The sequence below is a fragment of the Medicago sativa genome, chromosome 5 (assembly GCF_051527215.1).
Source record: "Medicago sativa cultivar Bolivia chromosome 5, Bolivia_mono, whole genome shotgun sequence".
Taxonomy (NCBI): Eukaryota; Viridiplantae; Streptophyta; class Magnoliopsida; order Fabales; family Fabaceae; genus Medicago; species Medicago sativa.
Genome location: NC_140753.1, coordinates 63944329 through 63972284, shown reverse-complemented (window position 1 = coordinate 63972284; position 27956 = coordinate 63944329). Strand labels below are relative to the sequence as shown.

General features: G+C 33.2%; 3 protein-coding genes across 8 annotated transcripts; 1 reads left to right on the top strand and 2 right to left on the bottom strand.

The window, feature by feature from the left end:
• Positions 1-15707: 15707 nt before the first annotated feature.
• LOC146923967 (F-box/kelch-repeat protein At3g23880-like) lies at positions 15708-18420 on the bottom strand. 2 transcript variants are annotated; one of them, XM_085709042.1, is made up of 3 exons: positions 18299-18420; positions 16852-18068; positions 15708-16192 (listed from the first exon to the last, which is right to left on the bottom strand). In XM_085709042.1, exon 2 carries the CDS (start codon positions 18060-18062, stop codon positions 16854-16856), a length of 1209 nt encoding a protein of 402 aa, XP_085565168.1. In that variant the 5' UTR covers positions 18063-18068; positions 18299-18420; the 3' UTR covers positions 15708-16192; positions 16852-16853. The 2 variants fall into 2 exon arrangements, with proteins under 2 accessions (XP_085565168.1, XP_085565169.1); XM_085709043.1 differs by having other exon boundaries at positions 18188-18323.
• Positions 18421-19641: 1221 nt separating this feature from the next.
• On the bottom strand, positions 19642-24185 carry LOC146923966 (mediator of RNA polymerase II transcription subunit 9-like). Its single transcript, XM_085709044.1, has 7 exons — positions 23994-24185; positions 22903-23264; positions 22742-22804; positions 22456-22536; positions 20725-20783; positions 20564-20645; positions 19642-19932 (listed from the first exon to the last, which is right to left on the bottom strand). The coding sequence occupies exons 2-6, from the start codon at positions 23218-23220 to the stop codon at positions 20588-20590; spliced, it is 579 nt and encodes a 192-aa protein (XP_085565170.1). The 5' UTR covers positions 23221-23264; positions 23994-24185; the 3' UTR covers positions 19642-19932; positions 20564-20587.
• Positions 24186-24762: 577 nt separating this feature from the next.
• LOC146923965 (uncharacterized) lies at positions 24763-27636 on the top strand. Of its 5 annotated transcripts, XM_085709037.1 has the most exons (3): positions 24764-25006; positions 25083-25117; positions 27147-27636. In XM_085709037.1, exon 3 carries the CDS (start codon positions 27167-27169, stop codon positions 27365-27367), a length of 201 nt encoding a protein of 66 aa, XP_085565163.1. In that variant the 5' UTR covers positions 24764-25006; positions 25083-25117; positions 27147-27166; the 3' UTR covers positions 27368-27636. The 5 variants fall into 5 exon arrangements, 4 of the variants coding, with proteins under 4 accessions (XP_085565166.1, XP_085565165.1, XP_085565163.1 ...); XM_085709040.1 differs by lacking the exon at positions 25083-25117 and having other exon boundaries at positions 24763-25066; positions 27146-27636; XM_085709039.1 differs by lacking the exon at positions 25083-25117 and having other exon boundaries at positions 24763-25082; positions 27146-27636.
• Positions 27637-27956: the final 320 nt, after the last annotated feature.

The following is a 27956-nucleotide window of genomic DNA, read 5'->3' as shown; positions in this document are numbered from 1 at the left end:
TCACAAGATTTTCACAAGTACCAAACCTCTGCTGAAATTGTTCTGCATTCACTTAGAATTTCTGTGTCTCAAAGTCATATCTTAGAAATTCTTAAGTCCATTGAGTCTGTATCTGATTTGTATTGTGAGCACCTCTGATTGTATATCAAGTGTTCAACCTTAAACAATTTTCTGTGTAATTTTGTTTAGTTAGGAAGTCTCTTGCAGTTGTGCTTGAGCAGGAAGTCTCTTGATTGTGTTCTTGAGCAAAGGAAGTCTCTTGCTTGTGTGCTTGAGCATTGGAAGTCTCTTGCTTGTGTGCTTGAGCATTTGTAATCAGATATTACTCATAGTGAAATCTCCTTGGAAGTGCAAGGGGGACTGGACTACTTCCGGATTGTGGAAGGAACCAGTATAATTGCTTTGTGTCGTTCTTCTTCTCTCTCTCTGTTTTATTCCGCTGCATTTAGATTCTGATTATCACTTCAGAAGCTGTCTCACCTAGCTTCTGATCAGTGTGTTCAGTTTTTAGGAGAAACGAAGGATTTTTCAAAACACAATTCAACCCCCCTTCTTGTGTTTTTCTCACCTTCACATGTTTCTAACCCTTAAATCTCACCCAAAGACCCTAAATCCTTAACATATATGGTTCCTAAAAGTTCCATCATTTGGTTTCAGTGAGATTTTTTTTTTTTTTTTATCAATTTGGTTAAAAATTACACTTTATAAACACGTTACAATTACCCAAGCCATGTCCTGATCCCAAAAGTACATAATATTGTTGTCCTGGCTGGTAGGAAATTGTGTCGTGATCCCATCTTGCCAAGAATATTTTTTACGTGAGTTAAACACATAATTTTGACTCAAATAACAATAGGTCTCCATCTTAACTCTAAATTAGTTGTGATGCCAATTTAACGATCAACCACCTATCTTCTTAACCTTGCCTCAAACTAGTCCTCAAGAAAGAAAAAAAAATGTCAAGTTCAAAGCCCCGCTTGAACCTTGATCTAGAGACCGGCCTCCACTAGCATCCAACCAACATCGATAGTCTCAGAAGCTTCCAAGTTTGATCCTTCTCCTTGCATGCAACTACAATTTGTAGTCACACAAGCTTTCACATTGACCTCTTTAACCTTAAGAATACCTTCAACCCTCTAAAAGATCCTTGTATCCAAACACACTAGCCTTTTTTATGTAGTCTCACAAGATTCACCATAACCTCTTCAGCCCAAGAGTGATCATTCACGTCCTTCAGAAGATCCAATTGCCTCAAATTACCTTTGTCCTTTTAGGTGATCCCACAAGTGGTGTCGTACACTCTTCAACCCTCAGAACGCATTATGTCTTCTTGAAGAACCCCATGCTCTAAAATAGAGCATAACACCCAAGGTGTCCTTAGTTGTACCGCTTTAGTGCAATAATATCCTATCTTTTCCTATCTCTTACCAAATGGCTACAAGTCATCGTTGGTTGTCTTCTTCTAGTTCCATTAGTGGAAGACTCCACTCAATATGAGTTTCCTCCAATAACCTTGGCCTTTGTGAAAGCACAATATCACCTCCGCAACCTTCGCAACTTCCTCTCTCAACATTTCACCTCATTTGATTGTGTTAGGTTGACCAACAACACCATCTCACCCTTCAATGCTTTCATACACTTCCATTGAACCAAGCTTGCTTCCATCTCCAAGATGTCAAACTTGGTTCCCATGGTGCTCACTTGATAAAACTTATCATATTGCCTTACGGTGGACGCCAACTGTCGTGAATTTGGAACTTAAAATCACATCAATAAACTTAAATATATGGAGAAAGTATCAATGGAAACGAACCAAACTGTCGTAAGAAACAACAACATATCTAGATCTAATCGAGCAACCAAGTTTAAAGCAATATCACATTCGGATCAAAGAACAACAAGATAAAGAGAGTATAGAATAAATAACAACACGCCATAAGAATTTGTTTAGCCAATTTGCCATAACAGTGATCTATGTCTGGAGGAGAGAGATCTCCCCACTTGATAATCAACGAGTTTCGTACAAAGAGATACAAAAGAGTTAAGAAATTAGCTTCAACATGCTCTCCAAAAGAACACCTAATTTATAATCATTTCTCGAATATCTTCTCGTGACCAAGAGACTGCATGATTGTTACTCACCAAGGTGTTTACTAATTGTTTTCCAACTCTAGAGTCTAACCCTAAAGAAATTAACCCTTAGTCTTTGATTTCCTAAAGATCTCCTCTCTTGATCTCTCAAGATTCACCCAAGTTTCTTACAAATATCTCATTCTCTCACGTGTTTCCCAACCCATGAATATATCCACAAAAGGCACTAACCCTTTTTAAAGATCCCTTTCTTTTGGTTCTCCAAGATTGCACGTTTCTACACACAACCACTTTCCTAGCAAAGCATAATTAAAGATATACCTTGTTAACCACTTTTCAAGATTACAAAATTTGTCCGTTAATTTAATTTTAGGTAACACTTTCGTCCTTTATCTTTTTGTTTTCCCAATTTCATCCTTTATGTTATAATCAGGTAACACTTTCGTCATTTATCTTTTTTCTTTTCCCGAATTGGTCCTTATGTTATAAAATGTCAACATTATTATCCTTTTTTATGGGATTTTTACAATGAAATTTGGGTTTCTATGTTTTTACGGTGAAGATTTGAGTTTGATGAATTTTTTATAAGTTTTTTTTTTATGAATTTTTTTTTATTTTGTTTTGAGAGAAAGGACAACAATGTCGACATTTTATAATATAAAGAACTAAATCGGAAAAAGAAAAGGATAAAGGACGAAAGTGTAGCTTAATTATAGCATAAACGGTTAAATCGGAAAAAACAAAAGATAAATGACGAAAGTGTTACCTGAAATTAAATTAAGGGACGCATTATGTAATTTTGCATCTACTTTTAATATATAGAATAAAAGACCATATACTCTTATTTATTTATAATTTATACTTTATAAGGTTAAAGATATTATGAAAAGACTTGAGATGTTATATTTTATTATTATAAATCGAATACATATAATACTATATAATAGACGTCGACAGATTCGGAGTTGGTGAAATTAATCCAGAATTAAACTTTATTCTTAATAAATAACAATGGAATTTTGAACCTAATAAAAAAATACTCAGTCAACATAAAACAATAAGATATTAATACTCAGTCCATATATGAAAAAATATACTTAAAATGATAAATAAAAATTAAAAGGCGAATTGTGTTACCTGAAATGAAGTTAAAAGGTGAATTGTGTAATTTTAACTCTACTTTTAATATATAGAATAAAGGACCATATACTCTTATTTATGTTTAATTTATACTTCATAAGGCTAAAGGTATTATGAAAAGACTTGAGATATTATATTTTATTACGATAAATCGAACACATATAATACTATATTCATAGACATAAACTAATATGGAGTAGGTGAAATTAATCAAGAATTAAACTTTATTCTTAATAAATAACAGTAGATTTTTGAACCTAATAAAACAATAAAATATTAATACTCAGTCAACATAAAACAATAAGATATTAATACTCAGTCAATATATGAAAAAATATACTTAAAATGATAAATAAAAATTAAGGCATGCTGATTATTAATATCTAGATATTTTCAATTATAATAATTTAAAGGATTCTCTTTGTCTATAAATAAGTACATATTGATCTAACATACCACTCACTATTACATATACACTACTTTGTTTTTCTTTGAAATCATATCTTGGTCGAAATGAAAACTCTGTTGAAGATGTTCTTGACTTTTGTGGTGTTTCTTGTTGCTGTTGTAGGTGCTTTGATTGGCAATGTAGAAGGGAAACCTTGTTGTGAATTTCTTAAACCATGCATGCCACCTGTCTGTCCGAGGAAACCATGTTGTGGACCCCCATCAAGTGAAATGAAGCCCTAGAACTTTGTTTCTCTTATATTGATTTTATGCCAATCATTTTGTAATAGAGAAAACTCTATATCTTATGTTGTAATCGCAGTAATAAGATTGGTGAATAAATTTTATGTAATAATTGCACAAAATAATATTTAACAATTGGTATCTGCTTAATTCTAAAGTATATCTTATATTACCTCTTATTTGTGGTGATCGTTATACTGTATTCGATGGACAACAATTTTAGTGTGATCGACACTACCTAAGCTTTCATTCTTACATGGTGAATGGTTTGATATCTTTAGTCTCGGAAAAAGGAATATGGTGTTTTTGAAGTTTGATAAACCATAGGGCTGGAAATGAGTCGAGTCGAATCGAACCTGTCTGAGCTCGACTCGTTAAGAATTGGCTCAGTTTATTATCTATATTTGACTAACCATAGTTAGTATAGAGGTTTGACCTTGTTTGTACTTATTACACCTAGTTAATATAGAGGTCTGACTTCTATACTAACTATGGTCAGTCAAATATAGATAATACAGTTCGAACCTCGGTTCAAGTTTGACACGAACTTTTTTTCAGCTCAAGTTCGGCTCGTTTAAAGTTCACGAACAGTTTGGTTTGGCTCATTAGGTTCATTTCGTTTGTTCAAAGCACATAAGTTTAGGTATGGAAATAGTAAATCCACTTGAACCACGTAACTCAAAAGTCAAAGAATTTAAATTTTTGACCCATAAATATATTGGAATTTATACCAATTTTTAATGGATTGGATGTGGCTATTATTACACACAGTAATTAACACTGATATGCAACCACCAAATCCAGTTTTCCCTTCTTATGGCATATGATTCTCTTCTTATAAATAATCATATCCTCCATTTTTCATGCGTGTTCCGATGCGGGACTATTTTAGTTTTGAAATGCTTAAAAACTACAACAACATTGTGCATGGCGTTGTCTATCAATTTTAATGTAGCTCATTTTTATCCTATTATTGTCAAGTGTTTGTCTTAGTTTTTAAAGTATTATATATAATCAATTATCTAATTGTATAAAATCAATTATATATAAATTTAAAAATATTTTTTAAGTGTTATATACATATAATCGAGTCATCTCGTGAACCAAACGAGTCGGACTACATATAGTTCAAGTTCAGCTCAATTAGTTGACGAACTTAATTTTCAGCTCAAGTTCGGTTCATTTGGTTCATGAATCAAGTCCGACGAATCAATTGTCGAATCGAATTACGAACTTTAATCGAGTTGGTTCGGTTCATTGCCAGCCCTAATAAACCATATTATATTAAATATTTATTTAATTAAATTTGAAATTAAAAGTTTTTTTTCAAAATTATGTTCACCTAAGTTTTTTACTTTAATTTTATGCCCGTTTAGCTTATAAAAATGTTTTAACTTTTTGTTTTCTAAGATGAACAAATCGTTAAAACAGTTATATGAATTAAAATTATATTTTCCATTTGGCGAAAATGAAAAATGTTTATCATCTTGTAACCAAAAAAAAAAAAAAAATGTTTATCATCAAGACAATGAAATTGAAGCCTATCAACAAAAAATTATGACAAGTTTATTATAATTTATAACAATAAAAGTAAAGTATAAGGGTAAAAAAAAAAAAAGATGACATGCATTGAATGACATAAGAAATGAGATTTTAGTCTCTAAGAAATGAGATTTTCGTTTCTTGTGTTCTCGTTTATTGTGTATTATTATAGCGATGCAGGTCTATTAATTTGATATTTTGAAGATGTTTTGTTGTCTATCAATCGAATTAAACCGAACCGAAATCAATATTTTAAACGGAATTGTGTGTGTGTATATATATATATATATATATATATATATATATATATATTTTTTTTTTGTATTTTTGCAAACTTAATTGTGTTTTTGGTTCCTTTTGCAAACTTAATTATCAAACTGAGTTATACCGACCGGTGGCGGCACCCTTTATTATGTATGGGTGTTAGGGAGTAGTTTTCTTTTCGTTTTTTTTTTTTTCCATTGTGCTAGATGGCAACAAACTCATAACTTTGTATTACTTTTGGATGGTTCTTTTCGGCACACCTTGTGCAAATTGAGCCGCTATTGTTGAGTTATATTTCATTTTGGTTTCTTTAAAAAAAAAAAAAAAAACCCGAGTTCTCCCAAAATATGCAAAATCTACTAAACCATACCATAGACAACACTTGAGCTAAAGAATACATCATATCTGCAAAATAATATAAGCTAACAGGGACTATGTTGGATCAACTGCTATAGTGGAAGAGCACAATTATTGAGAATTGCTTATAATTTAGTATAAGCTTATAACTATAGCAGATTCTCAATAAATTTTAAGCAATTATAACTGTACTTAATTTAGTATAAGCGATTCTGAATTTATATAGTATAAGCAATACTGAAGAAAGCTATATAATTCAACTTTCATAGCAGAATTTAGTATATGCTTATAATTTAGTATTAGCTTCATCCTTCATGCCATGGTTCAATTCCAACCTTCAGGTTTCATGCAATGGTTCAGTATGCAGTAGAAAGAGAATAAAATTATAGGTTTTGTTGGACAAAAACTGAAATTTTTATCCCCAGTAAATCACGTCACAATTTTTTGTCCCAAATATAAGTTGTCTTAAATACAAAAATAACATTTTGTCCGTCAAACATCATACAAGATAAAAAGTTGTGCAATACTTTAAGAGTATGTTTGGATGAGGTAATTTGGGAAATTTTGTAGAATGAAAACAACTCGAATGAAAACAATGCAGTTATGTCAAATTGGTTCTAATTCAGTCTCTAAAATCGATCTACGCTAAAATAAAATTGGTTACTATTATTGGGAGAATGACTCACCTTATAAGTTTATTTTGTAAGGAACTTATGTCAAATTTCAGTAGCTACATATTAGCAACTAATGATAGACCAACCGAATAAAATTGGTCACTAATGCTATAACTCTACCAGAATTATGCAGTTTACGTGGGGAATTCGTGCCGAAAACAATCCACAGGAACCAACACTACCTGTATTATTTGTGTCTGGAGATTTATAGAATTTGTACGACTCTTCTTGCAGGTACTACTTGCAGACATGGGAACAGAAAAGACATGTTTAGCATTAAGATTTCTCAAGGACCAGTTCTTTCAGAACCAGGTTTGCTTGTAATTGATATCATTAAATGAGAGCTACTTTCATTATTCATGTTATTATTGTAACAGAATTTAGTAACCTGATTATTAACAATCTACACATAGAAACCAACCATAGGAGCTGATTTGTTCACACAAATATTAACATTATCTGAAGCAACTGTGAAGTTTGACCTATAGGAAACAGCAGGACAAGAAAGCTAACAAAGTTTCCCTCCTATGTACTACCGTGGTGCCGAAGCAGCAATTGTAAGTATTCATTTTGTTCAATTTGAAAACAATCGACAATTTCAAAAATGAACAATCGAAAGATTCTAGATGACTAACCTATACTAGTCCTACCATAAATTTTGACTTGTAGGCTTTGGTAGTAGGTTTTGGTCGCAAATAGGTTGTATCTTTTGACAGTGTTGCCATAACTCCATGAATTGTCAGTGTTCTATGTAAACATGATACTTTCTTACGCTCTTGTTCTGTTCTAATTGCAACTTGGGTTTGAACTACTCACCCCATGAGTTGAGTTGCTAAATATCTTTGTTGCTACTTTTATCTCTCCTCCAAGATAGTTTGACAACACTCCTTATACACCGAATCTGCGACGTTGAGGTTTAATCTGAGACAGACACTAATAACTATTGTGAAACCTTTTTCTGTGAAACCATGTTAACCATTGGAGCCAATGGAAACCTATCTGAATGTTTGGTTAAGTCATCAACTTATAGTAAATCATCTATACGAGCTACAATGTTAAATGCCATACTCGCGAAAACTATTGAATTTCCAACGTCTTGAAATGTTTGAAATGAAACATGTCAATTTGAAGTTGTAATTGGGTCTGTTTGATGAACAGCTTGATTAAGTGCGCATAGTATAACTGTTTATCATAGACGTGTTTTTGTGTAAACTACTTCTAGAAGTTGTTTTCATAAGCTATCCTGAAGAGCTTATGGAAAGCTTGAAAATATTTTATGAACATTTCATAAGTTGTTTCCATAAGCTCTCACAGACAGTCTCAAAAGTGTTTACGGCAACAGATAAGATCAAATGAATCAATCCAAATTGCTCCTAAATAGATTTTCACTGCTAGAAAAAGTTGAATTACCAACAAAAAGTTATGTCGCTAGTTAGAGATGAAAAAGATAGATATCAGTTTAACTTTATCTTCTCATTTCAGTTTATAATTCAACTTATTATTCTAATAGGTTAAGATTGCAATTACATTAAATAAGAAAGAGAAGAATGGAATCTTGTTGCATTGGATCTTGCTAGTATCTAATATAGCTTGACTTAAACCCGGGAAATGATGCTTCAATGAAAGTAGAATATTTTCAGCTCTTTCTGCAAACAATCCTCTCTTATCTCCAACAACCATAAAGTCCTTAACAATATCCCAGGATGACTTTTTAATTGAACAACTAGGATAAAGTGGCGGTCTAGAGTGAGATCTTCGACGCCATACATAAATGGCGGCTTCCAAACGGTCAACAATCTCTAGTGCAACATATTCGTTGGACAGGTCTATGCAATCAAGCAAGCACTCCAGAGAAAAAGATTCCCTTGTCATATGAGGCGTTCTATCGAGACGCCCTTGAATATCTGGCATCGTCAAGAGTCTTGAAAAAGATTCCTTTGTCGCTCCGAGCTGGGTATAGCGGCGTCCTGAAGCAATGAGTGGAGGTAGTTGGCATTTAATGGTTTGATCTGAAACGTTTAAGATGTCATGACTGTTCAGTTTTGCTTTCCACATGTCTGCTTCGTGGGTTGCACCTGTATTGGGGATTACACTTCACGTGTGCGCCACTTGCGTGCACTACGTTACTCGATGCTATCTCATAGCCGTTGGATTGTGACTTTCTATTTTCTTTCCATCTGTGCCATTCATTTGAAATCTCTGGAACCTATAAAAGGAGGGAAACCCCTCATTTCCACTCTTTACGTTTCTGAACTTCCAATATTTCTAAGAAAAACTTCCCACTTTCCTTCCTCCTTCAAACTCTCTATGAGACATCTTTGCACCTTGCTTTTACTCCTTTCCTTGATTTCCTCCGAATATTCCGAGTGGAAATCTCCTTTCCTTAGGCTAAAGTTTCAGGATTCTGCAGTTTTACAGGATATTTCACCCTTTTCGTCCGAAAATCATCTGATTCTTCAGGTACTTTCCTTTTTCCCTTCTTTGCGCTTTGTTCATCTTCTTCTTTTTCGCTTTTTCCGGTTTAGAGAGGAAAGATGAGTGTTTGTTCCGGTGATTGTAAGAGTTTGAGGGGTTCATCTTCTAGTGCATATTCGCCTTCTAGTGGTTATGAGAGTACAAAGTCTGGTGGTCGTCGCCTCCGCCTTAGGGTTGGCATTGGCTACGAATTCCCTCTGATAACTTTAGAGAATCCATTCGTGATTACTGATTTTATGAGGGATGCTTCATACTGCGAGATGAGGGAATCCCTTACTGGGTACTTAGGACACGCCCCCTCTCTCAGAGAAATTGTTCGGTGGTTGGAGGAGTGTTCCAGATCTCGCACTCACGGTTTCTATTATCTTTTCAGGAACGACGTCGTTCGAATGGCGAAGGATCTGGAACCTTCTTGCCCGGTGATTGATTACAAGTGGAATCATGAGGAAGTTCTGAATGTCAAAACTTACTACCAGACATATTACTTATTTGATGAAATTACTTGGGATGACCACTTTCCTGGTAAATGGGCGCTCGAAGGGACGAACGGGAAGAGACAGGTGAGTAGTCAATTTAAGGGGTGCTGCTTCACCATGTATTATATCTTGATGCGAGAGCTTGATGTCTTCGTCCCTTTCAATGACTTTGAACTCGGGGTCCTGCATCATCTTAAGGCGGCTCCCTTACAACTTCACCCACTGTCATAGGCGCTTGTGAAGGTGTTCCAGTTCTGGTATGAATACAAACAGAAGTAGCCTACTTTGCACTTGTTTTTCAGCACGGTTAGATTCCAGCATTAGCACAAGGTGGGGCCATAGAGTTGGGTGTCCCTTCACCAAAAGACGAAGCTATTTAAGAACTATGTTAATTCCCTCAAATCTTAGAAGCACAATTACATGTTGCTCCACCCTTTGAATCGGCGCGCCCATGAATATATATATTGAGTTCCTGCAAACCATCCGGAACAGCGTTCAAATTCTGAGAGCCCTAATTCTGAGGAGAACCATGTTCATCAGATTTCTTCATGGCGTGGTGGGAGGAGGACCATGGTTGTAGTCGCGCTTCCTCAAACACGCCGGTGACTTCTGAACTGGTGGCACACGAGCCTTTTTTCCCCACTTCTGGAGGAAAGAACACCATGTTTCTTCAAAGATATTGGCCTTATTCCATCTTATATATATATATATATATATATATATATATATAGGATGTAATGACATGTTTATATGAGAATGATGAGAATACATGTAAACCTTTAGATGAAAAATAAATGGTCCAGATTAAAACTCTACTTTAATTAACACATCTGCCTTTCCAAACTCAATCAATATTCCTTTCTCCTTTCCGTTAAACTTTCTTTCCTCCCACCGTCAGAATTCCTTTCTCTCTCCCCACTTGTTTCCATCGCCATTATTTCACATCCGGCTTCACCACCGTTAACATAGGCAGTGTTGACAACAAACAAGACAAAGTGCTTCTCTTTCTTAGGTAGTAATTGGTGTTGGTTTCATTTTTCAACACAAAATTAAACACTTTTGATTCATCTAGATCTAGAATTTCTATTTCACAAACCAGTTTTGAATTTGCTGATTAAAAAACGAATACACAGAGTGGAAATTTAAAGTGTGATACGAGTGATTTGATGAAGATGTACAGTGAACGTATAAAGCTAATTCTTTAATTCTAGAAAATTATTAGTATAAATAAATCCCCTTCAAAATAAAACCAAAAATAAATTAATGGATTGAAGGAGGAGGAGAGATCCATTGGTTTTGGAAGCTAATTTGAACAACTGTGTAAAATCAATTTTAAGGGAAGTGTTCAACTGTGTCGAGTAGAGAGAGACAGAGAGGGAAAGAAAGAGAGAAAGAGAGATAGAGAGATGACTGTCGGAGGTAGGTGGTCGCCGAAAGTGGGTGGTCGTCCGAGAGAGGTGGTCGCGCGGAGAGAGATGGTCTTTGGGGGAGAGAAACTATCGCACATCAGAGTTTAGAGAGAGACAGTTGAATTGGAATGAGAATGGCACATGATAATGTCACATGACTCACTTAAGTGATAATCTAATCTCAGCCATACCTTTTAATCCGAAGGTTCATATTCATTCTCATCATTCTCATATAAATATACCATTCTCATATGATACATTCTCTCTCTCTCTCTCTCTCTCTCTCTCTCTCTCTCTATATATATATATATATATATATATATATATATATATATATATATATATATATATATATTGAGTTGGTTCATGAACCAAACGAGTCGAATTATACTTAGTTTAAGTTCAGCTCATTTATTTAACGAGCTTAATTTTCAACTCAAGTTCGACTCATTTAGTTCGTGAACCAAGTTCAACGAACCAATTATCGAATCGAGTATCGAACTATTCTCAAGTTGGTTCGGTTCATTGCCAGCCCTACCTTTAAGTAAATGGACATGGGATCTCTCTTTCACTCCCTTCCTCCCTATCTTCCTCCCTCTTTCTTACTTCTTTTTAAAATATTAAATATATGTATTCGTATATGTGAAACAATGAACTATAAAACTTATTTTAAGACGGATGAAACATCAGTTTCATTTTCTGAGTATATTATATTAAGAGTAAGTGGACCTTTGTTTTATAAAAGGGACCTCTCTCTGTCTCTTTTCACCGACGGACTAAAAAAAGAGTAATGATATTTTGACATCCATTTGATGACAACTTTGTTGACAACCTTGTTTTTCTCACTTCTTATTGGTCAAAAACAATGGAGAGAGAAAAATGAAGAGAGAGAATAACAACATCATGTGAGTATGAGAGAGAAAGTTGTCCAAAAGTTGTCAAAAAGTGGTTGTCAAAATATCATTTCTCCTAAAAAAAAGATGAGTGGGGTGATGCAAGATTGGATTCAATATATCAATTAAAACGGCTATAAAAAGTTGAATTAAACTAATCAAATTATTATTTTCATGGTGGTTTGCATGGGGGAATATAGATTGGTGATGGTGAAGGATGAACGTGTAGGACCGAACGTGTGGTAGGATAAGAGATTGTGGTTGATCTAGTTCACTCACTAGTTGATAATGAAATGTTAACGATATTGAATTTGGCTTAGTCAAAAAACAGAATCCATGTGACCAAACTCAGGTTGCATTTCATTGTGTCATGAAATAGGCAGTATTTGTCGGTTATGATACCAGCACCTGGAAGCATACATGTTGCTTCATCCCCACACGCAGGGCCGTCCCTATGAAATAGGAGGCTCGACTCTCTTTCTAAAATAGGTCTCTAGTAAAATAAAAACATAATTTTTGTGTGTAGCTAAACTTCATTAAAAAATCAGAATAAGAATTTCTAAACATGAAACGAAATAAAAAAAAAAGAAAATTAAGTGAAAGAGAGATGAAATTTACGTAACAGTCGTTTGGATTTGTCACTCATTCGTTGTGGGAAGGGAAAACGAATGGTTTATGTGGAAAAAAAATGATTGTTGTGATTCTTTCAATGAAATAGCTTTCTAAATTGACTGATTAAATGATTTTACACATTAGGATGGTCTGATAGTATCAGATTTATGTACAGGAATGAGAACTAGAGTCTAAAAAAAACTCAAATGTGTACTGAAGAAAGAAAAAGAAGTAACATATATTTTTTTTATTTAAATGAGGGGTGGATATTATACATAATTTTTTGTTTGTGGCCCGTAACATTTGGAGGCCCGGCCTGGTAGAGCACCTTGCACTCCCTCAAGGCCGGGCTTGCCCACACGAAAATGTTCCTCTATGGATTTTTCTCTCACTAAAGATACTATCTTAATTTAAATTTATGTAATTAAAAAAACAAACACAACTAATGATGAAAATGATAAGTTTGCGAACAAACTCACTACACTTAAGTTTATAGCATAAAATAATAAAATATATAACTATAAACAATGTGACAAAATCAAAGTAATTGGAATATTCTATAGATGTTGCATGATATATCGGTTGTTGGGATATTATTAGATTTTTTTTCCCTACAAAAGAATTATTATAACTCGTTATAAGGCATTATTAGATTTAGAAAGGAGAAACTCATTTTTTTTATTTAAATTAAATGATGACTTTTCAAATAAATTATATGTTTTTTAAGATTTTCTAAAATCAAAATCTAAAAAATAAACATTTTGAATAAATACTTCATTAAAAAATTATCTTTGCTACGGTAAACAACCATAAAATAACCTCATTTTTTTAAGAACATTTTGTGCCCAAAGTGGAGCCATGGTAAAGATATTCGAGTCGGTAAGAAGGTGGTTCGAGTTCAAGCTCCAACTCTAGAGAGAGAAGTTCCCATTGCAATTCGAACCGCAATATGGAAGAATTGTGATGCCAAAACATGACACTACAAACACAAATTCAGGAAATGACAATCGGAGACGCTCTTGAAGAGAACCGGGAGCGGCGAGATAAAGAAGATTTGCATAGGAGACACCGTCTTAACATCATCACAAGAGGATTTTTTTTTTTTTAAGAGATCAAACTTCTAGAAGAAAAAAAAGTAAACCTACTTTTTTTTTCCCTTTTTATTTGGACTCCATTTGGATCATCTAACCATTTCATGCTCTAAAATTTTAAAATTACCCTACACTTTTTTGATACAAAAAGAGGGGACACTTTACCATAAAAGGAGGATATAGACATATAAATTTGAGAGTATGTGTTCTTAAAATTTGGAATGTGGGAATATAATTATAATGATCTTCACTGTTTTCTAGTAATAGTAATAAGTACCTACGTCTTTTAGCTTATGAGCTTCACCGGACCTTTTATCTTTCTCTTTTCCTCCATTAGCATCGGGACAGTCCTACAACTTTCGGTGATACTTGATTACAATTTGAAACTTAGCTTATACTAATTAATGATGAAGTCTAGATAAAAACAATTCTTAGTACCAAGTGCAATTCCTTCATTGTTTTGTGTTAGAGGAACTTTTTAATTGGGTTGATATGGATAATGAGTTACACTAAATGATGAATTATTTAAGACAATTTGTGTTTGATTTTTGGATGGAATAATTCTTGATCACTCTTAACAAAAAAGAAAAGAAAAGAAAAGAGGACAACCATAATTGAGATCAATAATTGGTTTATTCATCTTTTGGTTTTAACACTTACGTCTTTAGAGAAAGGATATGGTATTTTGAAATTTGACAGGAAATATGCAAATTCTGATTAAAGATTGTTTCAATTAGATATTGAACTTAGATTCTTAACTGAAGTTTTTTAACCATCAATACTCAACCGCTTAGGTGATGAATTGGCTCAATTCAACTCTCAAATTCGGAGGAACATCCCTAAAAAACAAAGTTATGAGTAACATGTTAGCTTTATATTTTTTAGCTTTGTAGGTTTTGTCTCTTTTTCTCTTTTTTATATTTATACATATATGCACACTACACAAAAATTGTCATATTATTTCATTTCACACAAAATAAAGAGAAGATAAATCAAGAGAATAATAATATATTCTCAAGTCTCTCATGTTCCAAAACATAGCTCAAATCACAATGAAATTCTTCCCTTTTATCATTAGCAATCAAAAAACAATACAAAACATTGACAGGGTGTTTTATACACTTATCTTTCATGCCTAGACGTCTCAGATTATCTAAGAACTAAGATCATTATTGACCAAAACAAAGTAGAAACACTTATCTTTCATGCCTAGATGTCTCAGATTATCTAAGAACTAAGATCATTATTGATCAAAACAAAGTAGAAAGCTCACCATATAAATGGTGCTATTGAAAGTTCGTATTGAGCTCGTAAACATCATATTTGAGCCAAAAATATAATTATTCTTTGAGTAATTGCTGATTTTTTGTTTTCTAGACATTGGACTTTATTCTTGATCTTCAACCTGTTTTGAGGATATAGCTACTCAAAAATTTAATTCCATAGACTTGGTGTTTTCTCATGATAAAAAATTATTAGCAAAAGAAAAACACATTTCATTATCGGTAATGCTTAGTATAGCAAAATCCAAAATGACAATAGTATCCCGAAGTGTACATAAGTGCTATTGAATTGAAAGTTTGACTTCAATACACCCATGACTCCATGATTTCCGGCCAGAACACAATTTTATTGGATGCATATTGGTTTCATGATGCCCTCGTGAGAATTTCTTTCACAGTATATAGCACTGCTCTTTCATTATAGTCTTTCTCGGCACATTAATTGCAAAAGAAAAACACATTAATCCATAGATTTAGTGGCCATTCATTTTTCAAGTGAGTATGAAAATGACTTGAGGGCTAAGAAAAGAAAAAATAAAGCTTTCTTGTATGATCAAGTAAGGTACCTTATAGAATACAATACTTTGAATTCGTCATATATATACTTAGAAAGTGTAGAAGAACAATCTCAATATAAATAAATAGTAGTGCTATAAGAGGGAAAAGGTGAGAAGATTGTTAAAATTGAGAGATTATCCAACATGTTCAGATAAGCCAACTAAGAAGTAGTAAAACGATTTGCTGTATTTGAGTAGGGAGATCAATTACACAAACATATAATTATAGGTTTGTTTAAGCATACTATCATCCTCTTTTAAAACAAAAATATTGTAGCATTTTTTAGTCAAACAAAGTGAACAACTATTAATATAAGATGGTATATAAGTTAATATATCATATGCTTTGAGAAAAAAATTGGGAGGTTGTAGAAAGTTCATGCTTTCAACCTCTCAAATAATTCAAGAAAAAAGCAAGAAAATGACGAAAGAAAGACTACTATGTTCTACTTCCTATGCTATGCTTTTGATCATACTGCATAATTTAATCTAACAAATTAACTCATCCATCATCCTTAGAATCACTGTCAATTCGTCATCCTCAGGATCACAGTCACTTGGTTCATTCAAATCCTCTGATGCAAAGACCCTTCCTTTTTCCTACCATACTTCCATATGTACGAGTCGGGGTTGCAGACCTATAATATAAAAAATATCCATTAGAAAAAATGAATGCAAAATGATAATGGTCGAAAGTGCAGGCATATCCATTAGGAAACAGAAGGAATTGAACTAGCTTCAACAAAGATGCCATGAATTTAAGCCTGAACCAACCAGGGGTCATGTCATTAAAGAATAGATTTTATTACAATATCATTTTATTGCAATATCATAAACATCGAATAAAATAATCGTTACTTTCAAAATCAGCATGGATGAGCTTGAACTGGGCTACATAAAATTTGATCAAGAAGAATATCTAATACTATATTAATTTGCACTATATAGCTTAAACATGGTCTTAGGATCATGAACCTGTTCATGTATCCCACTTTTCACAATGTTAGTTTCATTCTGTTTTAATTTTCTCTGTAATATGCAAGAGGGAGTAAATCTTTGTGAAAATCACTTTCTAGATTATAATTAATTAGTAACTAATATAAAATCAAAATAAATCCTCAATCCAATAGATTGCCAAACCATTAACTAAGGCCAAAAGATAATCATTCTACAATATAATCAACCTAAGGCATCATATGAAATCCTCACATGTTATTAAAACATGACAAAGATTGTAGAACAACATATATCAATTGTCATACATTCAAACAATTGTAAATAGTAGAAGAGTACTTACTTTCAATCAGTCGAAACCAAACTTTCAACGTGAGAGAACGGACATACTTTACCGGAACTTCCTCTCAGTAAACTTTCTCCCCGATTATAGCTCAATGCTCTAATTCTCCCTACTACTCTATTTTCTCTCTGATTATAGATAATTGTTATGCCACCATATTCATATGTCAATACCAAGGTATCTCCATTCTTAGAAAGATACAGCGGCAACAAGAATAGATTATGGTATCTCTTATCATCCATTTCAAGATTGAAGTAATCAATTCTAAATAACTGAGTCCAAGACTCTTGAACCCCAAACTCCTTCATTTGCCATATAACAAATTCGGTTCTCTCGAAATCATGCGAAAAGCAAAGGTGGTCCATAAGAACCTGAAGAGTTGGCTGATTGTCTACCCATCCGGAGAGCCATCCATCGTCCAGCACCTCATATAAACCGAAAGGCAGCAAAAACTGTGTAAGTGTCTCTGTCGAAAGATCAAGGGAAACAATCACAAATCGCTCAACATGATCCCTAAGAGCCAACCAACTAACAGTGCCACTCAAATGCACACTATTATATTTAGAGGTGAGAGGAATCAAAGGGAAACCAATAATATTTCTCCAACAATTATCACCCAAACTCAGAACTCTAACAGCATTTTGTTTTGCAAATAACGAGACGATCTTGTAAGTTCCGGTTAAAATATCACAACCAAAAGTGAACTCAACAGAGGAGCCCGAAGTCCCAAATTCCCAAAAGTGCGAAGGTGTATCTAAAGTCCCAAATTCTGCAGATATTTTTCTTGTGGCAGGATTCCATAAACAAAAGCGATAATGATCCTTCCGTTTAGGAGAATTTAAAAGCAAGCAGAGCAATCCGTTGCAGGAATTAATAATCCTGTACTTGGAATCACGGTAGCTCTGGTAACGGGAAACAATGGAAGAATTCTTTAATAAACGACGGACTGGGAAGGAATGGACACTCTTAATAGGGTAATTCTGATATGGTGGTGTGAGTATGATGTGTGGGTTTTGTAACGAATTCTTTAGGTGCTTTTGGACGAAGGTTGGATCCGAGATGAGATTTTTCCATGACTTGCTCACGCACTTGAATCGCAAAATGGTTTTCACATCAAGGAACGATAGGATTTCATCGATGAGTTCGTGGGGAATGAATACCAGTGGCGGCAATGGTGCATTAGATTCAACTTGGCTGCTCATAGTACTCATATTAACCTTGTATAGTAAGGAACCAAGCAAAGCATAAATAAATAAATATTATCATTGCAATATTAAAACAAGCTGAATATGAAATAGATATCAAAAAGCAAAACAATTTGGTTTATGCAACACACCTCGATAAGCCAAGCCAAAAGACTCTCGCTTCTAACAATTAACAAAGCCAAAAGACTAAAAAATATGGAACAAGAAGGAAAAGAAGATGAAGCACTAAAGCTCAAACAAACCTAAAACTGAAGGATTCAGGAGCTACTCCGCCACAGGATTTGTGCAGCGACTTGAGAGTTGAGAGAGACGCGTGAGGGAGAATGAGTAAGAGTTATATAAACCCTAAAAACTTTAGGGGTATTTTAGTAATAACCTACCTATTATTATTTTTTTGAAGGAACCTACCTATTATTTATTGAAAATTATTTCCTCTAGGGGTGATATTATGGCTCCAAAAATAAAAATACCCACAACTATGTCAAACCTCCTATCAAACTAGTTTCAATGAGCTATTGTAGTCCATATATATTGACACAGTTCAAATTTTATAATCTGAACTGTGTCAACACAGAGATCAAAATATGTGACAATAAACACACTTTTTTTTTGGCAAATTTATGTCAATTTTGCAACACAAATCAAACTATATTATTGGCACTAGTGTTTAAACGGGCATTTCATGTCTGTCTGTCCGTTCTTCTTATTGCACTAACGTGTATAAATTACGAACAATAATTTTATGAAATTTTGATTAAAATTAAATTGATTTTGATTAAAATTATAGGTATAGATAATAGATATTTTGCACTTTTATATTGTAAAAAATTATATTTATCTTTTTCAATGATAAATATAATATCTTTCAAAAAAATTATAACAAATATCATATAAATTCTTATCTTCACCAACAAAATAGTATTTTTATTTTTTATGGTCAAATTTGCTTAAGGGTATAATTCGAAGGAGAAAAAGTCAACCAAAAAATAATCTACTTTTCTTTAGATATATACATCAAAGTTGAAACAAAACATAGCAGATTTTTTTTTTTTTTTAAGGAAAAACATAGCATATTATTCACCAACAAAATATTCAATGACCATCGTCAAATGATACAAATCCGAACATTAGTGGAATCATAAAAATTCAAAATTTAAAAAAAAATTATCACCAGTTTTTTATAGTAAAATATTTTATCAATATTTGAGTGTTTAGCCGGGAGTTCATACCTCAAAGGCTTCTTTCCTTTATAAATTGTATAAACCGAATAGAGTCAGACAAAACGCACGTTTGAAACGGATTAAAATAAAAGTGATTTTGACATAAAATAATTTAGAGATTGTTTTAGAGATTTTATGAAAAACAAAATCTATTTTGCGACATACAACTATAGATATTTAGAGATTCATAATAAAAATAACTTAAAAAAAAATTAGTTACCTAAAATAAAGTTAAGGGACTAAAAGTGTAATTTTGCCAAAGTTTTTTCTGTTACAAAACTCGTTGAATCTTTTAACCTATATTTTCTCTATCCTCAAAAAAAAATCTATTTTTTTTAAAGAAAATAAAAACTACAACAAAAGGCTTTTAATTAGACCAATGGATTAATTAAAGCACAAAGGGTAACCATTTTTACACCATTATTACCCTTCAAATTACCAAATTCCGTTCTTTCCATAATTGCCCAACTTCTACAGACTCAAGTAGAGCCAACAGAAGAAAGTGGCAAAAATATCAATCACAAATTTTGACACAATAAGTAACTTGCAGAATACCTACGGAATTTTAACAACTGTGAAAGGTAATAGAACAAAAACAATCCCAAGCGATTCTCCGAGAACTGGGAAGTTTAAAGTATATATATCTCGAGCAAGATCTGCAATGTATGGTCAAAACTAAGTCAGAAAAAGGTGCTAGTTTAACTGACACGATAAAAATTGAATCATAATCAATGAAAAGTAATTTGATATTAGATAGGGAAGAAAAGAATTCTATCGTGTGCTCTCATTGTATGCCGGTGGACTCTGCATCTTTTGTGGTATGAAATTTAATAAAAAGGACCATTAGGAAACCATCTTATATGGGGGGGATTAAAAGACGGGTCAGGAATGGTTTAATTGTCTCAAAAATTTGAAGATCATGATCTCTTCTCCAACCAAAATGCAAATATACAATTCAGACTTAATGACTCTGGATGTCTCAAAAGGGACAATTCGAAGTTTTTTTATTGATTAATCTCATCTGTAGTTTCTAAGTCTCGGGAAGGCATAAAGCACACTAAAATTCGTCTGAACCTACACCTGTTCACCCTTTAACATACGCAGATAATGGAAAACACCTTGAGATAACTCTTTGAAGTATTAATCAGGTAATGAGCATTCTTTAATTGAATGATTATTAGCAGTTCATTTCATCTAAATTTTAAGGTGAAAACATGTAATCCACATCAAGTAAAACATGGAAGCTGCAATCTATTAACAAATAAAATCTCATTTAAGGCTCATTACCTGTCTGAAAAGAATGACAGGCTCTTATGGCTCAGATCTGACAAGCTCCTCTACAGATTTTGTGTAATTGGAAATCAAATCTCTGAAATAGAAGAAAACAACATATATTTAGAATCTATGAACTTAACCAAACAGAGATGTCTAATACAATTTGTACAGACCTTCTTTGATTTAGCAATTGCTCGCTTTCCTCCAGCTTCTTTTTCTGTCCCTCAACAGTCTGGATTAAGCAACCAAAAAGCTATAAGTTAGGCCAAAAACCCCGGCTTCAAATTACTAGCGAAAGACTTAACGTTTTAATGGTTTGAGGACAATCACATTGAGAAAGGCAGATCATTCTTCTTATTAATAACATCAGTAATTATTGTTTATCATGCACAGGGCATGTTATGAAATATAAAGGCAAATGTTTAGAAACCAGAAGTGAAGCTTTTGAGATGAATAATACATTGAATTTTGAATAATTTGATTTTCAATAAAAGCTTTCTAAATCTTGATTCTTTAACAAATGCCTTAGGGTCCTGGTTACTAGAAGGACCTGAAATAATATTAAAAACACAAATCTGACTATCTATAAAGCCAGAACTAAACAGTATTAACAGAATGTCCATTTAGACACAAAATCACACACATATCTATGAGAGTAAGTATTTAGAGTTATTCTGAATATTGACCCACTGTTTTCTTTTAATCTAATGACTTCAATTAGTCATTGATTTCTCTCATGTGTTTTTTCAATTAGTCATTGATTTCTGTTCTTCTCTAACATCACCTTCCTAGTTCGTCTGTAACTTTACACGAAAAAAAACAGCTTAACCAGCAGAAATTTATGAGAGCCTTATTTCTTGAGTCTATGTATTGCGTCATTGAAATCATTTGTTTTATTCATTCCTTTTCTAATTGTCAAGGTATGTCATATACCATGTGTTTCTGTCCATTGAGATAATGATGTGAAAACAACTACTAGGTATAAAAAATTTAAAAAGAGCAGTATTTCACAACCAGATGCTATAATCTCCAGAATACCCAATTTTTTGTGGTAAGATCAAAATAGAACTTTCAAGTCAAAGTGTTGTCAAATGGCAGCAATAGCGCCGTAGAATAACGAAATTCAGTGTTGTCTATGGCAGATGGCAGTACATGGCGGAGATCCAAAATCCCGCCATACCGGCCACTCTGTGGTGCCGCCACATCAGATTATGGCGGAAAATCCCGCCATATTGGTCGAAATTGGGCATTGCGGAGAGCCCAAAAACCGCCATTGATTTCCTCCATGGCTGATATTCGATAACACAGGCGGAATTTGAATAAAACGCTATTGTTCTGCAATCTACTATTTAGTACAAAGTGTTGTCAAATAGCTGCTATTGCGGCGCTATAGCTCGGTAGTATAGAAAAATTCGAACAAAACACTATTTTCCGTATTCCGAGATTGACAACACTGGAATCAATATGAAAAGCCCAATTTGACTTTTTCACCATCATGATTACGAAGAGTGTGCAATCTTTTTTAAAACCATAATCGATGGCCCGTGAGTATAGATAGAACTGGCCTTTGATGGTAATTTAATGGTATACCTCTCCATCATTACCCTAAGCCATCTCACATGTGCAAGCTCGAGGAGTATCACGTGAGTGATAATTAGTAATTAATCATAGTCATTAACCAATAACAAATTTAAAGGTCAAGATTTGTAGTATCACTAAATACTTACTTCTAGAGTCAACGGATCCCTTCTCTTCATATACTTCGATTAATAGCATATTACTATAAACATTGAATTTTACCAATACAACTTTTGACTATTTTCATACTACATTGATGATCAAGGACACAAAATAAATATATAAAATCACAGCGCAATGAAAGGAAGTAAAGAAGAGATAGATACCATAGCCTTGGTGCTAATAGAAGCAGAGATTGAGTTTAACAGCTGCTGACACTTCTCAAAATGGTTGCTCAGTTCAGTGATCTTCAACCAACAAAATCAAACAAAAATAACATAATGAGTAATGCATTCAAATTCAAATAAATAACCATGAGATGAATTAATAAAAAGTCTTATGAATTAGACATGACCCTGACACGTCTACACCGGTAAAAAAAAAATTGATTAAATGAATTAATTCAACGTAATCACATGTGTCGGTGTTACATAGAAAAAGAAAAAGTCATACCAATGCATCAGATTGCTGATCCGGGTTTCCATGTTCAACAACTTCGGCTAAATTCTCCACCAACTATATCCACAAGAAGAAATCTTCAATTAATTAAATAAATCAAATGTGAAAATAATAGAAATGAAAATTAGGGTTTTTGAAGGGGTTAACTAACATACGTTTAAGAGATGAAAGTGAGAAGCGAGTGATTGATGAAGATTCTGCTGTTGCTGTGGAGGTTGTTGTTGTTGTTGTTGTTGCTGCTGTTGCAGAATACGTTGTTGTTGTTGTTGATAAAGTTGTTGTTGTTGTTGGAATTGTGATTGTGTTGTTTGAGGTTGTTGAAAAGGTTGTTGGTGTTGAAGAAATTGTTGTTGTTGCTGTTGAAGATAAAGATTTGAGTCTTGATTTGATTGAGATTGAGATTGAATTTGGGGATTGGAATTAGGGGTTGGGATCATCGTCCATGTTCCACCAGGAGAAGAGTAATGCTCCATTGTTCTATCTTTACACCTTCGCTTCAATTCGATCCCTCTTTTAACTATTTTTTTAACCAACAAAAACAAAAAAAAATTAATTTTTAAAAATTAAAAATTTGAAAGGAAAAGAAAAAAAAGTATTTTTTGAAAGATCACCCCACCCTAGAGGGGTGATTCACCAACTAATGATACTCAAACTTTACAAAGCCAACATTGCTAATCTTAAGGATGCTGCAACATTACTAAGTAGGCTTATATATGAGGTAAAAACATGAATATCATTAAAGGAAGCAATGAAAACAACTCTTCATATTAAAATTTGATAGTACCGTGTTTGCTTTATATTATTTTATAAGCTCAAATTTTATATTATTTTTGATAAACTAGGTCATTCTCATAGAAATACTAATCAGAAACTAATGCAAAAGATGTAATTCAAATGTACACGCTCAAAGAAATGCTTAACCAACTTTATACCTAAAAAGAGTATAAGTTAACCTAAAATACATGACATTACCAGATTGATACAAAACAATACAAATAACATCATCATAAATAAATGCGCTCAAAACCAACTTTATGCAGTCACCTGCTATGTGAGCATATTCTATGAAGCTTATTAGCTTAGCAATGATTTTTTTAGCACAACCAGTGTTACCTTTGTGGATTTGAAATCGAAAATTAACATTTCAAAGAGACCCAGAAATCAAAAAGCTATAAGCATAAGCATAACAACTAGAAATCGAAAATTCTATACAAAAAACAACAAAACCACAGTAGAATGAGCATACCTGTGACGAGAGGAGTACGAAAATGGATTATAGGAATTGGGGCTAATTTGGGATCGATTTGGGTTAAGTTAAGTGAATTGATTTTGTGAATTTGTGATTTGGGATCGATTTGGGGCTAGGACTCTTGAATCATCATCGATCCCTTTTGCAATCGCTTTTGCCATGGGTTCCTTTTTGGCATTTTGTGAATTTGGGCTTCAGAGGTTGTTTTTTGTGATATTTAGAAAAAACGGTTCTTAAACCTAAACCGGTTCAAAACTGAATTTAAATTGGTATTTAAAAAATGGTTCAGTTCAAAACTTTTTTAAGTGGTTCATTTAAAGTATGGTTCAATGCAGTTCAATTAACTGAAATATAGTAGTTTGGTTCAGTTAACTGAATATTTTGAACACCCCTAGGGCCTAGAGAGCTCTTTATATGATGTTTTATTTATTATATATATATATATATATATATATTTGTCATTTGGATGTAACCACATAAACTCGTCTTTAATGATAATGGTAGTATCTTTTAATTTAGATAATGTGGTTATGTAAATCGATATTATCTTTACCTTGAAAAGAAATCGCAAGTATTTCTATATCATCAATAACATCGTGATTTAAATTTTTAGCATCAAAGGGAATTGGATTCATAGTCTTGGGTGCAAATCTTACATTACCTTCAATAGAAATATTTAAGTCAAACACAATATGTTCATGATTATAAGGTACTACTTTTGCGATGGTATACTCATCAGTTCTAAACACCATATGTAAGATGTCTCTAGTATTTGGAAATTACTCGATGTTAAATGTTACACTGGTATTTTAAAGCTACAATTGTTTTGAGATCAAGAAAAAAGAAGGTAAAGTAACAATTAAAATGGGACCAAGAATAACCATTATAAATATTTTTTAGGACAAAAACTGTCTTCAAAATTATTACCACCAAACACAGCCGTAGGTGGTGAGAAAGAAACAATACAACACCTCCTGATTTCAAGGTCCGAGGTGCAAGGAAACATTAAGGTTTAGATTCACTGTGTCTATTCAATTCTATTTCAATCCTCACATAATCATTTTCTAAAGGTTTTTCATCTTTCAGGTTTCATCATATCAACCTCCATTTTCATTTCCAGGGTTTACTATTTTTCAATTCAATCCCCTTTTTCTCTTAAGCTTTAACTTACTGCATATTATATATTCTACATGCCTTCAAAATTATATGTTCAATTGTTTTGTTATATATTCATTCCTGAAGAATTTGATCAAGATTATGAATTGGGGTAAAATTATGCTTTTTTTTAGGCTTTATTTAGCTGGGTTGATTGTGAGTTTGTGATATTAGAAGTTATTTAATACTGGAAAATGAAAAGGAAAAAAAAAAAGGACTTTTTTAAGTTTTAACTAATCAATGCTTCAACTTAATTCATGTTCAATGAGTTTGAGAAAAAGGGGTTTTTGTACAATGCTATGTTTTTTCTATACCCCCTTATAATTTTCATTGAGTTTGGCTTATGCTTCCACATTAGTCCTTTTCTCCCTACCCTGCTACCCATATGATGCAACGATGCAAACCTTGCAGGACTAGTATAACGAGAATGAGATATCTTGATTGATTGCCAGCGTTGTCCAATAACGGCTATAGTAGCGCTATATCGCTAGTAGAATTTGAAAAAATGGCTATTGTTTCACGATACGCTGTTTTGTACAACATTTGGTCAAATAACGACTATAGCGCTCTCGCATAGCGCAGTTTGAACAAACTGCTATTATTTGTGATTTGCGATTTCCTCTCGAGACTTCTGAGCCTCCTAGGATACTTTTTCTCGTGAAGTTACTGTGTCAATTTTCTGAGTTCCTTCAACATGGTTCTCTCAAGCGCCTTGATGACACAGGAAGAAATAGGACAAATGGGAAAAAATTATGTTTCTGTAATGATGATTGATGGGAAACATTGGAATTGTTGAAAAGTTTATTACTTTTGTTAAGTCTGTTTTGGCTTATGGTATGCAATCCTTCAGTAAAAAAATGAGAAGTAAAAGCTAGAGTCCACCAAGAGAGTTGTTTTGGACAATAGTTGTGATCAGAAACTGCTTCTGATATACTTTCAACACCAAACTGTAGGAAGCTGGGTGCATTTGTTGACATTTAAAAGTTATATACAAAGTTCTAATTACTGTGAACTATGTTTTTAATGGCTAGCTCCAAGGAAAGTAAAATCACATTTTGTATGAGGAGAGTTACTTAAAAGTATTTTGATGTGTTTCCCTTTTTCCCCTTTCCTTGTCTTACAATTCTTAGAGGGTATCATTTTGCGTCAACGTGGCTTTGGATCTTCTTCAATAGGTGCTGTTTAATGTATATGGCCTTGTTAATTAATTTCTCAAAAAAATTATAGAGGAGATGGCCTTCGTATAGGATCTACAAGGTTTTGTTGTTTGTAAGGATTTAAAAGGAAAATAATCATATTTGTTCCTTAAGGTTCAACTAGTTCTGTCTACTCTGGAAAAAAAAAAAAAACAAGTCTCGTGAACAGAAAAAATTGACATCAGTACTGTCACTTAAAACATCAAACCCATCTTTTGATCATTATGCTTGCATATCAAATTATTGAGGCTTTCTCTAGTATAAAGTATATGCTATTCTTGTAGTTGAACACTGATGAGAATGAGTAGAATTAAACAACAACAATAAGAATACAGCTTAATTGAAGCAAATTTAAAGTGTTAGATAAGAATACAGTTTATCAAAAAGTGAATCTTCCAGTTTTTTTTTTTTTTTTTTTAGGCATGCGCTCTTCAGACCTGTACACACAAGTTTAATCGAAGCAAATTTAAAATGTTAGATAAGAAAACAGTCTATCAGAAAGTGAAGTCTGATAACTCTCTTTCTTTGAAGTTAGATAAGAATATAAATATCTTCGTCTTCATGCATAACATTTCAAGGATGCAATTACCATGATGAAGTGCTATCTTTTTCAGTGTTAAATAGTAAATCATAAATGTTTACAATTAGTCTGTTTGCATTCATTTAAGTTGTTGATATTTCTAGGTTGATGGAAACCATGATGGTGTTAGTGTAGCGTGCCATGATCATCCTATGTTTGTGTCGTGGTTTGTGAAACTATTTAGTTTGAAAAGTATCAGTTTGCTCTACATTTTGCAGGTTATCCCTATCTTATTAGCTATGGCAGTAAAACCAACTGTTGCATTAAGAGCCATCCTTGTTGGAGGTATAGCGGCATTTGCTAAAATAGCAGGTGCAATGAAGGCTGCAGGTGGTGTAAAGATGGGTGCGGCTGCAGCTGCCATGACAGCAGCAGCAACTGCAGCTGTGACTGGTTCAAAACAAGAGCAAAAAGATCCTTCCCAACAGTCCACAAAATAACTATCTTTTCGAAAGTTTATGTAGCATAGTTCAATATCCGCCATTCGGTTAGTTGAACCGAAAGATAAGAGGCCATATGCGAATTATAGTTTCGGTTAGTTGAACCGAAAGATAAGAGGCCATATGCGAATTATAGTTTTTGCAGAAGATACTGTATTAACCTCATCGAGTCCTTGTAGCAAGCTTTCATTAAATTTGTAAAGTTCCTGTAGTTTAAGACGAAGTTACGAAGATTTGAGACAAAGCTAAACAAGATCTTTGATTTTGTATGAGTGGATTCACCCTGTTTGTCAATTGAGCTGATTGTGATCATATTTTTAATTTCATTTTTAAAAGAATAAATTGACACTTTTTCTAGCACTCTTTATAATTTTTGGATGTGATAGGTCTATTCTTTATTGCTGGAATCAGTATGAAATTTCTTTTAATAATAGAAGCATGAAAAATAAGATGTCAAAAGAAGGATTTGTTTCATTGATAAAAAAAGTTCTTGTTGCCATTTTGACACTTTTTTATGCAGCACTTTTACTTGTTCAAAAGTCCTATTTGGAAAGAGTGTTGGATTTGTTGGAGAATGATCGTAGCATCT

Bases quoted from the DNA above. Each gene is read 5' to 3' on its own strand.
- LOC146923967 (XM_085709042.1), bottom strand. From the start codon at position 18,062: ATGAGTACTATGAGCAGCCAAGTTGAATCTAATGCACCATTGCCGCCA.
- LOC146923966 (XM_085709044.1), bottom strand. From the start codon at position 23,220: ATGGAGCATTACTCTTCTCCTGGTGGAACATGGACGATGATCCCAACC. The intron at 20,784-22,455 runs GTATCTATCTCT...TGCTTAATCCAG, and splicing joins CTATTAGCACCAAGGCTATG to ACTGTTGAGGGACAGAAAAA. The intron at 20,646-20,724 runs GTCTGTACAAAT...CTTCTATTTCAG, and splicing joins CAATTGCTAAATCAAAGAAG to AGATTTGATTTCCAATTACA.
- LOC146923965 (XM_085709040.1), top strand. From the start codon at position 27,167: ATGGCAGTAAAACCAACTGTTGCATTAAGAGCCATCCTTGTTGGAGGT.